Source organism: Ailuropoda melanoleuca, chromosome 14 (genome assembly GCF_002007445.2).
Source record: "Ailuropoda melanoleuca isolate Jingjing chromosome 14, ASM200744v2, whole genome shotgun sequence".
In the NCBI taxonomy this organism is placed as follows: Eukaryota; Metazoa; Chordata; class Mammalia; order Carnivora; family Ursidae; genus Ailuropoda; species Ailuropoda melanoleuca.
In genome coordinates, this window is record NC_048231.1 from 2,979,227 (window position 1) to 2,993,532 (window position 14,306).

The 14,306-nt window shown below is 35.6% G+C and overlaps 1 protein-coding gene and 1 long non-coding RNA gene across 3 annotated transcripts in view; one reads left to right on the forward strand and one right to left on the reverse strand.

The window, feature by feature from the left end:
* LRRC9 (leucine rich repeat containing 9) overlaps window positions 1-14,306 on the forward strand; it is a 118,128-nt gene that overhangs the window by 87,147 nt on the left and 16,675 nt on the right. For both annotated transcript variants that reach the window (XM_034643379.1, XM_034643380.1), the window contains 2 exons: window positions 4,085-4,302; window positions 8,382-8,450. In XM_034643379.1, coding sequence (XP_034499270.1) covers window positions 4,085-4,302; window positions 8,382-8,450 — 287 coding nt within the window. The remainder of the gene's footprint in view (window positions 1-4,084; window positions 4,303-8,381; window positions 8,451-14,306) is intronic.
* The window catches only part of LOC117796133, a 92,727-nt gene that overhangs the window by 37,898 nt on the left and 40,523 nt on the right, over window positions 1-14,306 (reverse strand). The window lies entirely within an intron of this gene.

Consider the following 14,306-nt stretch of genomic DNA (forward strand, 5'->3'; position numbering starts at 1 on the left):
TCGGCCAACATCTGAAAAGGGACCAACCTGATAAAAACAAAGAGTTTGCAGTTCTCTGAGAGAGTGATAAAGCCTCTAAACATGGTCAATTTGATGCAGAATGCTCATTTTGCAGTTGAAAATGGGTAGGAGTTGTAAATCTTTAGAAAAGTGGAATGGGGAAAAAACAGTTTGGAAATTAGTCTAACAATAATTATTTAATGACATAGAAGAAAGGTTGGAAGATCCATCACTGAGACATGTGGGGAGATATTTGTATAGTTGATCTGAGTATGGTAACTTTTTTCTGAAAGACAGGCTTTTCTAGACCACACTTTTAAAAATTTAATGCATCTTTTTGCTTATCAAAGGTGCTGTGAGTTGCATCAAAAACACAAGAGACTTAAGCCTTAAAAGAACAAGAAATTGAGTACCACAATGACAGATCTTTTAAATGATACAGTGACATACAAAAAAAACCAGACAACCTAACCCTGGAAAGTCTATTTAAATCTAATAACGTAAAAGGGGAGTGTGTTCTCTTGCATGGCTAGCATGGCAAATCAGAATGGAGCAGTTTTATACAGGGAATGAGGCAGTTGACTCTGACAATTATGGCTATCATTTATTGAGTCATTAGGCAAGGTATTTGTCTACAAGGATTATCTCATTCAACCTTCACAGCAACTCAACATGGTAAATAATTTTATATGCATTTTACAAAAAAATAAATTAAATCTCAGTAGGGTCAAATAATTTGCCTAAGTTTTGCACCAGTGAATGGTGTGGTGCAGAGTCAAACACAGCTCTGTCTGACTTCAAAGCACATGCATTTTCTATCAATAACATATATTTCTATCAAATGACATATAAAGGGTCTGGGCTAGAGTGGTGTCAGTGGGAAGGATGAGTAAAAGGTGACCCCAAAATGCATTTTAAAAGAAGGAGCCGAGATGCCCTTCAACAGATGACTGGATTAAGAAGATGTGGTCCATATCTACGATGGAATATTACTCATCCATCAAAAGAACACTTTCACAACATTTGCAGCAACATGGATGGGACTGGAGGAGATAATGCTAAGCGAAATAAGTCAAGAAGAGAAAGACAATTATCATATGGTTTCACTCATTTATGGAACATAAGAAGTAGGAAGATAAGTAGGAGAAGAAAGGGAAGAAGGAAGGGGGGGTAAAAAGAAGGGGGAATGAACCATGAGAGACTATGGACTCTGGGAAACAAACTGAGGGCTTTAGAGGGGAGGAGAGGTGGGGGATCGGGATAGGCTGGTGATGGGTAGTAAGGAGGGCACGTATTGCATGGTGTACTGGGTGTTATATGCAAGTAATGAATCATGGAGCTTTACATCAAAAACTTGGGATGTACTATATGGTGACTAACATAACATAATAAAAAAATTTTATAAAAAAATAAAATAAAAAATAAAAATAAAAGAAGGAAATATTAGGACTTAGTGACTAATTAGACAATTAAAAAGAAAAATAGTTCAAGATGTTTTCATTATTTCTTCAGGAGATTGGGCAAAAGGAGGTACCAAAACTAGATAAAGTCAATGGGAAATGATGCTAATTTGCAGTAGGGAACAATCAGTTTGTGTTGTGACAATTTTGAGAAATAAAAATGGAAACATATTCAAGCAGTAGTACCAGACCACAGGTTAGGACTAGAAATGTGTGTTTTGGAATTATACCAAAGGAGGTGACAGATGAAGTCATTAAGTGTATGTGCTTACTTAGGAAATAAGCATAGAGAAACAATGAAAGGCCAAAAGAGATGTGGAGACATGCCCCTATACACACATCTCACTATATCCCTGACCCAGCATAAGAAGGCTGGAGAAAAAGAACCAGCAAAGCAGTCATACAAGAAATTTTGAAAGAAAACCAAGAAATGCAGACTCTAAATGTCAGAAAAAGAAAGGAAGAATGGCTTCAAAGTCAAATGATGGGAAGAATGAGACCTTTAAAAAGAATGTTGGACTTTTTTAAGAAAACTGGATTCAACAACAACAAAAAAAGACCACTGGTAACTGTCAGAGGATCAGATCTGGAAATGTGGGAAGAGCAAAACTCAAAGTGAAAACACTGTAGAGGGAAGTGGTTGGATAGGCAGTAGGGGCAACAGATAGAGATTGCATACTCAAGGAGCTTGTCTCTAAAAAGAAGGTAAGAAGTCAGAAGGTCGAGGCGCCTGGGTGGCACAGCGGTTAAGCGTCTGCCTTCGGCTCAGGGCGTGATCCCGGCGTTGTGGGATCGAGCCCCACATCAGGCTCCTCCGCTATGAGCCTGCTTCTTCCTCTCCCCACTCCCCCTGCTTGTGTTTCCTCTCTCGCTGGCTGTCTCTATCTCTGTCAAATAAATAAATAAAATCTTTAAAAAAAAAAAAGTCAGAAGGTCACTAGTGAGGTTATGAACATATTTGGAGGTTTATAAAGATGTGAGTTAGGTGAGTTAGGTTAAAGACTAAACAGGAAGAGAAAATTCTGAGATCAATCTAAAGAGCAAGAGGGCAAAAGCTGTAGGAGAGTAGACAAATGTAAGCAGTGATAAGATCAGGCCATGACAGGGTCCACGAGAGAGAGCTTATGAACCTACATTTCACCTGTTGTGTTAAATTTTCAAGATAGGGGAAGTGGAATCTTTGGGGGAAGGGCAGAGTGAGGGTGTAGGGAAGCAAGTTAGAATCTTAAGGACTGGGGGTCAATTTTACCTAAAATTTAACTAGTTAAGTAAGTGGGAGTTTTTCAAACAATGGTAAATGCTCCTACTTAAAGAAATGTAGGGGCACCTGGGTAGGTCAGTCAGTTAAGTGTTTGCCTCCGGCTCAGGTCATGATCCCAGGGTCCTGGGATCCAGCCCCACATCCAGCTCTCTGCTCAGTGGAGAACCTGCTTCTCCCTCTCCTGCTCCCCCTGCTAGTGCGCTCTCTCTGTCAAATAAATAACATCTTTAAAAAGAAGAAAGAAAGAGAGAAAGAGAGAAAGAGAGAGAGAGAGAGAGAAAGAGAGAAATGTAAGATCCTTGAAATCACATTCAGCATAGTTGTCTTAGAGTTTTCTTTCTTAAATATGCTTAACGAACATTCTAAAATGAGTAGTGGCCAAATATATGCTATGGCAGACATTATTTAGCACTTGAAACCATTCTGTATGATTTTTATCCACTGGCTTTAAAATATTAAAAGTGATAGTCTAAATACATAATTTCATGAAAGTAATATATTAACACAACTGAGACACTTTTCTCAATCTGACTTGAATAAACTTTATTTCATTTACAAGCAAGGAACTGGTAAAGTTTCAGTCTGTTATTTATTTCTGTGAGCAATTTTATTGAAGGTTGTGATGTTTAAAGTTCTCCATAAGAATAGAACAAAAGAAGATAAATTTACCATAGTTCACCAATTTTGAGAAACCTGCTTATTTTTTTAACATATCTGAAATTTGGCATGTATTAATTGATAGCATGTCATAGTTTACCTAGCCAATTTTTTTCTTTCTTAGTACACATAAAATACTGACATATCTTAACAACTGTTGTAGTCTTTTTTATTTTATTTTATTTTATTTATTTGACACAGAGAGAGAGAGCGCCAGCGAGAGAGGGAACACAAGCAGGGGGAGTGGGAGAGGAAGAAGCAGGCTCCCAGCTGAGGAGCCTGATGCGGGGCTCGATCCCAGAACGCCGGGATCACGCCCTGAGCTGAAGGCAGGCGCTTAACGACTGAGCTACCCAGGCGCCCCCTGTTGTAGTATTAACTTCTATGAAATTTGTTAAATTTCAAGGAGAAGAATTTCAAGATCACAGGATCGCACATTCAGTCATATATTAGTTTGCTAGGGCTGCCGTAACAAAGCACCACCAGCTGGACGGCTCAAACAACATATTTATTTCCTCACAGTTCTAGAGACTAGAAGACCAAGATCTACCTTCCCATAAATATACTTCTATTTCTCATTGGAAACATGTTCTTTTTAATATTTTACTTTTTAAAAAGTCATTTTATAAAAAAATATTTAAAATAGGTAACTTTTTATTCAGAAAGTTTGGGCTCACCTGACATATCATGACTTATGTTTCTCCAGGGAATGAAATCAGCCAAATTGAAGGGCTTGACAATTTAGTAGTCCTTCAGGAACTGGTAGTGGACCATAACCGCGTCAGAGCATTTAATGATAGTGCCTTTGCCAAACCAAGCTCTCTGTTGGCACTTCACCTGGAGGAAAACAGACTACGAGAGCTGAGCAAATTACAACCTTTGGTAAAACTGGAGAAACTCTTCCTAGGATATAATAAAATCCAGGTAACATTATTTTGTCTGTTATGAGATTTACAAGACTTCACTCCTCTGAACATAAAGGTTCCAAACACACCAATGAAAACTTTGCTAGCATGTTAACTTATTTATATGCCATGTAAATACACTCTGAAGCAGAGGCATATTAATAGTCTGTGGTGCAAAAATGTCCACTCTGCTTCTAGACTTATAAAGCCAACCAACCCACATGCATCCACTGGCTAAAAAAAAAATTAGCTCTAAATATTCTAAGCTCTTCTCAGCAGACTAAGAGATCTCTTTTGTTCTTGACTGCTCTTGGTCCAAGCTATTTCTGCATCTCAATCCCAGACTTCCTCTGGCCCTTTAAACTTGGCATTTGTCCTTGGTCTACCTGACATTTGAATCAGTTCCTGATAATGTACCTTGACTTGGTTTTAATATTCCATCTCTACCCACTCAATTCTTCCCTTACATAAGGCTCTGCTTTAGTTTTACCTGCTCAAAATTCAACCTATTTCCATTAGGCAGTGTTCCAACTGAGCTTGCCCAGACTCTCTCATGATATAGTATGCAGATAAGAGGGTTGAAGGTATACATAACCTTCCACAGCCCTAACATTTCTCTCAGTGTTTTGGTAATGATCTGTTAGCCCTCCTCTTATCAATTTTACTACTTCTACCCATACTTCTAAGACAATCTCAAAGACAAAATGAAATGGACTTCCACCCAAGAGCAGGGACCAAGTATATCTTGCCCACATTTGTGTCAGAATATAGCATAGTGCCTAGTACATAGTAATTATGCCATCAATATTTGTGGCTCTACTTGCTAGAGTTCAGAAAGCTTGTTCTGGAGTGATATAAAAGCCTGTTCAAGGCTAGAAGGAAATCATGAGCACTGTCCTACATAGCAACTAGGAAATATACATACAGAGAAAAATGGCATACAACTAATTTATCAAGATTCAAGCAACATTCATTTGAGAAAAGCCTTCCAATCTTGCAATGATTCTTACAAAGCTTTATCCAGAGAAAATTTAAATTGGGAAAATTGCAATCCTATGGAAAATCTTTCCAGTGACAGCCTCTGAGCTGACATAAAGGACTGTCATATTGGACTTAACATGCATAGGAGATCTTACCCAATATCAAGCTTCACTATAATGTCAAGGATACACAGGGTCTGGGACATTCCTGTGGCTTCTCAGGTCCTTTCTTTCTACATACTCTCTAGCTTAGACTAAAATATAAGATCTTCAAGTAAGAATTTTGTGTGAATGATCTCATATAACAAGGGAATGTTTCATTTATGAAATGACTCCATTTTATACATGAGCTTAACGTGATATTTTATAGGGAGCCATGCTTGATAATTCTATAGTTGTAGGTTTATTTACTATAAGCAGTCCTTAACCAGGGAGATCCTACTAAGACTATTTCACAAATAAGGACCTTTTTCCTAGTAAATATCATTGGTCTATTTGACAGCACAGCTATTTACCAGCATAATTACAAAGAGATTAGACCAGGTAATTTGCTTTTCCCTAGGAGTGTCCCTGCCCCACCTCCCCACTCTTCTAACCCACTAAAGGAAGAGAAGGAATGGCAGATCCACTGTTGTAATAACTTCCTCCCCAGTCACTTAAGCAGGATAATGCCTAGTCAAGGTTATTTTTTATAAAAATTTAATATAGCTAATAGACAACCTGTATGATAAATCATGGGAAATTATACACACATTATGGAATGAAGGCTATTGATTATTTCATGATTAGCCCTCCATTGTTTATTTTTATCCCTGAGATAGTATTTTTCCTTGAATTTAGATTGATCATTATACCATCAAACTTATTCTAACTATTAATATTATACTACCTAAAATGACCATACATTTAGCTGGAAAACATTAACTGAGAGAAGTAAGAAGTTGAAGCGGAGATTCTGTTTAATTCTACTGAAAATACTATGTTCTTCAAAATTCTTAACTCTCTATTCAGATTTTCTTGTTGGGAGAGATTTTTTTCTCTCGATTCATACCAACATGGGTAGGCTGACACACCAGCATTAATTTCCACAAATGGGCAATCAGATTATAACCCTTGGGTTGATAAAGACCTCTAGAACAGGAGGGAAAAGGCATAGAAAAATTAGGAAAACAATACTTCAAATGAAGATATATGCAGCCCTACATTAACCTACTTTAAAATCTTTCACAAACTGCATATCCTTGATAACAGATTCCAGTGTGAAGCTTTTCACTTAGCCATCATGACCCATAATGTAGATTTGGAAAATTGTTGCCTATAGTCCTGCCTTTGCAGATAGAATTCCAGAAACACAACTGAAAGGTGAGTTATTTAATTCAGCTTTACAGTCCTATTTGGTTCTTGTGTCTAAATGATTCCTCTATCTGGCATCAAACAACCGTGTCTACTTTCAAACATCTCAGTAATCACCTGAGGCTGGAAACGACTCCAGGAAATAGTCCATTGCTATTTCTTGCCTTAAACGAAAGGCCCCAGTCTAAGCCTAACTATTACCACGATTGCCATAAGTGCTTATCCTGAAAATGCACTCAAAAGGTAACAACTAACTATTAGTGTGCTGGTTAATGTTTAATGGCTTGCTCTGTTAAAGTCCTAATCAATAGCATTTGCCAATTTCCATGGTATAATTTCTTCCACCATAGCCAATTTCAAGCTAAAACACCATCTCACAAAATTCTTGGCAATTTGCCAAATTTAGCCATTACAAAGTAAGTCCAACACTCTACTGTAAAAAAATACCTTATATTAAAAATGGGAAGTCATCAGTCCTCTTCCCCAATTATGAAAATAATCATTTTCTTGATGTCTCTTTATACCATCATTATCCTCTACAAATTTAACACTCTGGTTCTCATATTAACATCTTCCATTAGTGGAGCGCCTGAGTGGCACAGCGGTTAAGCGTCTGCCTTCGGCTCACGGCGTGATCCCAGTGTTATGGGATCGAGCCCCACGTCAGGCTCCTCTGGCTATGAGCCTGCTTCTTCCTCTCCCACTCCCCCTGCTTGTGTTTCCTCTCTCGCTGGCTGTCTCTATCTCTGTTGAATAAATTAATAAAATCTTAAAAAAAAATCTTCCATTAGAAACAAACATTTTGATTAAAAATACTTTACTAGTGAACACTGCCAAACTCTGTTTAATTTGAGAAAATAATTGAGAAAAGAGTTTTCATATTTCTATGCTTTCCAATCAGGCTTTGGTTCCACAGACAGGAACTACCTATGGGTCAAATGTAAATATCTCCATAGATAACTGACTGTCAGAGCTTTTCCAAAGTCCTCCTTTATGACACTTCTAAGATCAAAATTGTAAGGATCAGCCATTTTAATCAAATTCCACTTCCAAATGGTCTAAAATAGGTCTAAATTTTTTTATAGTTGCTAGATGAATTGGCTATGTCTACTTGTCATTCCAAATAAGAATAGGAGCATATCAGTAACTTTATTTTATTACTATAAACTAGCAGCAAACTGAAGTTGACCTTGTCACCTAAATTTTGTCAGAAATAGCATTTTTAAAAATAATTTTGCAAAAATTAAAATGTATTTGCAAACTTTCATCAGTTTTAAATAGGTAACAATAAATAACCCCATTCAGTAGTGAAGACAAGTCACTCAACTAGAAAAATAGTTTTTCAACTATATGTACTCCCAGAAAATATTTTAGGATGTAGTCCACTCAATATCACATGTTCCTTTATGGTTAATGTGTTTATGTGTTTAAAATTATTTAGACTGGATTTACCATCTTTTCCATACTTCCAGGTAATCTCAGCCCTAGACCATAATTTTTCTGAAGAGAAATTTGGTCTTTTCTTGCAAGTGCTGCTATGTTTCCTCTGTTAGCATATCATTTTTACCAATCATGTATTTGGAATCAATAGTACATAGATTTGTCCTTAAATCAACGATACAGAATTTGTCACTCAAGCTCACTTTGGAGAATTCAATCACGAGCTAGCTGTAATCCAACAGTTACATACAATTACTTAAATCAGTGTGTATTTAAAAATATTGGATCTAACCAAATAGTAACTTATTGATTAACTTTCGAATAGGATATGGCAGAACTGGAAAAACTTGATGGTATCTCTTCTCTCAGAGAGCTTACAGTTTATGGCAATCCAGTGAGTATGTTACTTTTCTAATTTATCAGTTAATTTACTTATAGTTATAATCAATTTTTATATGAGAGAATTTATCTGTTTCGATATGTATAGACAGTTATCCAAGTACAATTTTATTGACTATTGTCCTCTTTCAACTGATGATAATACAATCTGCCATTGTTATATATAAGAGGATCTGTTTCAGGGTTCTACATTGTATTCATTGGACTACTGTCAATCCCTGTACCAATATTGTACTGATTAATTATTAAAGTTTAATTAATTAATTAAATTAATTTAATATTAAGTCTTGGTGTCTGGTAGAGAAAGCACCTCCAATTTTCCTTCCCTTCCCCCTTCTCTTTTTCTCTCTTCACTGTCTCAGCTGTTCTTGGTCCTTTACACTTTCTATGAGTTTTAGGAAACAGCTTTTGAAGTTAATGTGATAGTCTTGTTGACATTTTATCTGGAATTGCATGGAACATATAAATTAATTTGGGGAGAAATCTGCTATTTTTCCTGTCAGAGGCTTTGGAAGGATCATATAAGCAGCAACTTTATTCACCTAACATCTGAACAAATTGACAGATATGACAGTGGCAGATGGAGAGGTGAAAATATTTTGCTTAGCTTCATGAGAAAGCCAAACAGGCCTGCTAACAGAGTCCAGAAATAGGCAATCATGATGACCCAGTAACACTTACCTGAATTATTTCTACACAGGAGGACAGCTTCTGCTGGAGGAAGAGAGGGTATTCTGTAGCAATATATTCCTTCCCAAGACAGGAAAGCCAGGAGCTAAACATGCTCAGTTTAATCTTCCCAAGTTTATCAATTAAGTCACTCTGCTCCTCGTAGAGGAGTAAAGGGTCTGAGAGAGCCCAGTAGTGCCACATCAGAGAGCTATTTCCACCAAGAAAGACATAACAATAAGCAGTCTCCCCTAATATTTGTAGTATTCAGGTTTCCCATTCATAAGCATGAATATCCATCTCTATATTTATTTTGTGTTCTTCAATAAAATTTGTAGTTTTCTCCTAAAGGTTTTAATAATCTTTGGTTTGATTTATTCCATTGTTTAAATAGCTATTTTGAACAATATCTGTTTACACGTTTCTAATTGTTTGTTGCTGAAGTATAGCAATTCTGATTTTTGCATATTACTTTCTCCAGGAATCTCGCTGAACTCTCTTTTCAGTTCTAATGGATTGTAAATTTTGTTGGATTTTCTCTGTAAACTATCATATTATCTGTAGTAATGACTCATTTCTTTCCAATCCTTATGTTTTTATTTCCTTTACTTCTCTTACCATGTTGACTAGGACCTCTACTAAAGCATTGAATAGAAGCAATGGTAGTAGGTAATTGACTTCAGAAAACACTTCCAAATTGTCACTATTAAATATGAGTTTGCTATAGGTTATTAGTAGATAACCTTCAACATTTTAAGGAAGCTCCTTTCTAATTCAGTTTACTACCTGTTTTTGTCATGAATAGTCATTGGATTTTGACTAATTAGCAATGTAGTTTTCTCTTTAACCTGCTCTAGTGTTAAACCATCACTAATCTGGGTTGAATACTATTTAGTCATGTTTTATACTTTGCCGAATTCAATTTGCTAAGATTTCACGTTGTATATCTGTATTTACGGAAATGAGTAAAATTAGCCTATAATTATCTTCTTATGCTATTATATTAAGTTCATCAAGGCTGCTTTGCCTCATAAAATTAATTGGGAGCTCTCTCTTGCTAGTCTATGAATTAGCTTCTATAGGAAAAAACTCAGGTGTTCCTTGAAGGATAATTACATCTTTTTTTTAAGATTTTTAAAAAATTTATTTGAGAGAGAAAGAGCATGCACAAGGGGTGGCGGGCTAGAGGGAGAAGCAGACTCCCAACTGAGCGGGGAGCCCAATGCAGGACTTGATTCCAGGACCCTGGAATCATGACCTGAGCGGAAGGCAGATGTTTAATCCACTGAGCCACTCAGGCACCCAGATAATTAGATCTTATCTCTGAAACAATCTGGGCTCAATATTTTTTGAAATTAGATTTTAAACTACTCATTCAAATTATTTAATGGCTATAAATCTAATCATGTTTTCTATTTCTTCAAAAGTCAGTATTGAAAAGTTTTATTTTTCTATAAATTTATCCTTTTTATATAAATTTTAAATGTATTATTATCATAATACTCATGAATTTTTTAAATCTCTACTATATTTGTGTTTTGTAATTTTTTTATACCTAAATTTGTTGATTTTTGCTTTTTCTCTTTTATTCTTGGTAAGCCTTGCTAAAGCTTTGTCTATTGTATTAATCTCTTCAAAGAACCATATTTTGGTTTTATCAAGTGGTTAATTTATTTGGTTTCTTTTTCAACAATTCCCACCCTTTATTATTTCCTTCTTTCAGTTTCTTGGAATCTACTTTTTTTTTTACATTTTTAACATTATTTATTAAAACTATTTTTAGCATAATACTGATTCTGTGGTTCAGCTTTTATTTAAGTTTTTATTTAAATTCCAGTTCATTAATATACAGTATAATATTAGTTTCAGGGCTACAGTAGAGTGATTCAACACTTCCATACAACACCTGGTGCTCATCACAACAAGTGTACTCACTCCTTCATCCCCATTGCCTATTTAACCCATCCCCCCACCCACTTCCCTTCTGGTAATAACCATCAGTTTGTTCTTTATAGTTAAGAATCTGTTTCTTGGTTTGTCTCACTCTCTCCCTGTTTTTCCGTTTGCTCATTTGTTTTGTTTCTTAAATTTCACATATGAGTAAAATTATATGGTATTTGTCTTTCTCTGGCTGACTTATTTCACTTTGCATTATACTGTCTAGCTCCATCCATGTCATTGCAAATGGCAAGATTTCATTCTTTCTTATGACTAATATTCCTCTGTGTGTGTGTGTGTGTGTGTGTGTATACCACATCTTCTTTATCCATTCATCAGTAAGTGGATACTTGGGCTATTTCCATAATTTGACTATTATACATAATGCTGCTATAAACATTAGGGTACATGTATGCCTTTGAATTAGTGCTTTTGTATTCTTTAGGTAAATACCTAGTAGTGTGATTGCTGGATCATAGGGTAGTTCTATTTTTAACTTTTTGAGGAACTTCCATACTACTGTTTTCTAGAGTGGTTGTACCAGTTTGCATTCCGGCCCACAGTGCAAGAGGATTCCCTTTTCTCTACATCCTCGCCAACACCTGTTGTTTCTTGTGTTGTTGATTTTAACCATTCTGACAGGTGTGAGGTGATATCTCATTATGGTTTTGATTTGCATTTCCCTGATAATAAGTCATGTTGGGCATCTTTTCATGGGTCTGTTGGCTGTCTATATGTCATCTTTGGAAAAATGTCTATTCATGTCTTCTGCCCATTTTTTAATTGGATTATTCATTTTCTGGGTGTTGAGTTTTTTAAGTTCTTTATAAATTTTGGATACTGATCCTTTATCAGATATGTCATTTGCAAATATCAGTATGTTGTCTTTTAGTTTTGTTGGTAGTTTCCTTTGGCTGTGCAGAAGCTTTTCATTTTAACGTACTCCCAATAGTTTATTTTCGCTTTTCTTTCCCTTGCCTCAGGAAACCTGTCAAGAAAGAAGTTGCTGTGGCCAATGTCAAAGAAGTTACTGCCTTGTGTTCTCTTCTAGGATTTTTATTGTTTCAGCTCTCATATTTAGGTCTTTAATCCATTTTGAATTTATTTTTGTGTATGGTGTAAGAAGTGGTTTTCATTCTTTTACATGTAGCTGTCCAGTTTTCCCAACACCATTTGTTGAAGAGACTGTCTTTTTCCCTTTGGGTATTCTTTCCTGCTTTGTTGAAGATTATCTGACCACATAATTGTGGGTTCATTTCTGGGTTTTATATTCTGTTCCATTGATCCATGTGTCTTTTTTATGCCAACACCATACTGTTTTGATTACTACAGCTTTGTAATATAACTTAAAATCCAGAATTGTGATGCCTCCAGCTTTGCTTTTTTGTGGTTCCATACAAATTTTAGGATTGCTTGTCCTAGTTCTGTGAAAAATGCTCTTGATATTTTGATAGGGATTGCATTAAACGTATATATTGCTTTGGGTACTATAGACATTTTAAGAGACAAAGAAGGGCACTATGTAGTAATAAAGGGGACAATCCAACAAGAAGATATAACAATTGTAAATATTTATGTGTCCAACATGGGAAGACCCAAGTACATAAAACAATTAAAAACAAACATAAAGGAACTAATTGATAATAATAAAATAATAGCAGGGGACTTTAACACCTCATTTACATCAATGGACATATTATCTAAACAGAAAATCAATAAGGAAACAATGGCTTTTAATGACACACTGGACCAGATGGACTTAACATATATTCAGAACACTCCATCCTAAAACAGCAGAATACACATTCTTTAGAAGTGCACATGGAACATTCTCCAGAATAGATTACATATTAGGCCACAAAACAGGCTTCAACAAATTCTAGAAGATCAAAGTTTCTATCATGCACCTTTTCTGACCACAACGCTATGAAACTTGAAGTCAGTGGCACCTGGGTGGACCAGTCAGTTGTACAGCTGGCTCTTGATTTCAGCTCAGGTCATGATCTCAGGATCCTGGGATCAAGCCCTGCGTCAGGCTCTGCACTCAGCAGGGAGTTTGCTGGAGGATTCTCTTTCCCTCTGCCTCTGCCCCTCCCCCTGTGCTCTCCCTCTCTCTCTCTAAAATAAATAAATCTTAAAAATAAATAAATAAATAAATAAATAAATAAATCTGAAACCAACCACAAGAAAAAATCTGGATAGACCTCAAATACATGGGAAGTTAAATAACATGCTACTAAACAATGAATGGGTAAAGCAGGAAATAAAAAATAAATAAATAAAAATACATGGAAACAAATGAAAATGAAAACACAACAGCCCAGTTTTTTGGGATACAGCAGAAATGGTTTTAAGACAGAAGTATATAGCAATACAGGCCTACCTTAAGAAGATAGAAAAATCTCAAATAAACAACCTAACCTTACACCTAAAGGAGTTAGAAAAAGAACAACAAATGAAGTATAAAACCAGCAGAAGGAAGGAAATAACAGAGATTAGAGCAGAAATAAATGATATAGAAACTAAAAACAAAAACCAAAAACCAATAGAACATATCAATGAAATCAGGAGATGGTAATTTGAAAAAAATAACAAAACTGATAAACCTCTAGCTAGACTTATCAAAAAGAAAACAAAAAGGACCCAAATAAATAAAATCACAAATGAAAGAGGAGAAATAACCAACACTGCAGAAATACAATTATAAGACAATATTATGAAAAACTATTTGCCAAGAAATTGGACAACCTAGAAGAAATGGATAAATTTCTAGAAACATATTAATTACCAAAACTGAAGCAGGAAAAAATTCAAATTTGAACAAACAGTAGAGAAACCGAATCCGTAATCAAAAAGCTCCCAAAAAACAAAAGTCCAGGACCAGATGGCTTCACAGGTGAATTCTACCAAACATCTAAAGAAGAGTTATTACCTATTCTTCTGAAACTGATCCAAAAAATAGAAAAGAAAACTTCCAGATTCATTCTATGAGGCCAGCATTACCCTGATACAAAAACCAGATAAATACACCACAAAAAAAAGAGAACTACAGGCCAATACCTCCAATGAACATAGATGCAAAAATCCTCAACAAAATACTAGCAAATGAAACCCAACAATACATTTAAAAAATCATTCACCACCATCAAGTGGGATTTATTCCTGGGTTGCAAGCATGGTTCAATATTCACAATACATCATATTAATTTTTAAAAAAAAGGATAAGAACCATATGATTATTTCA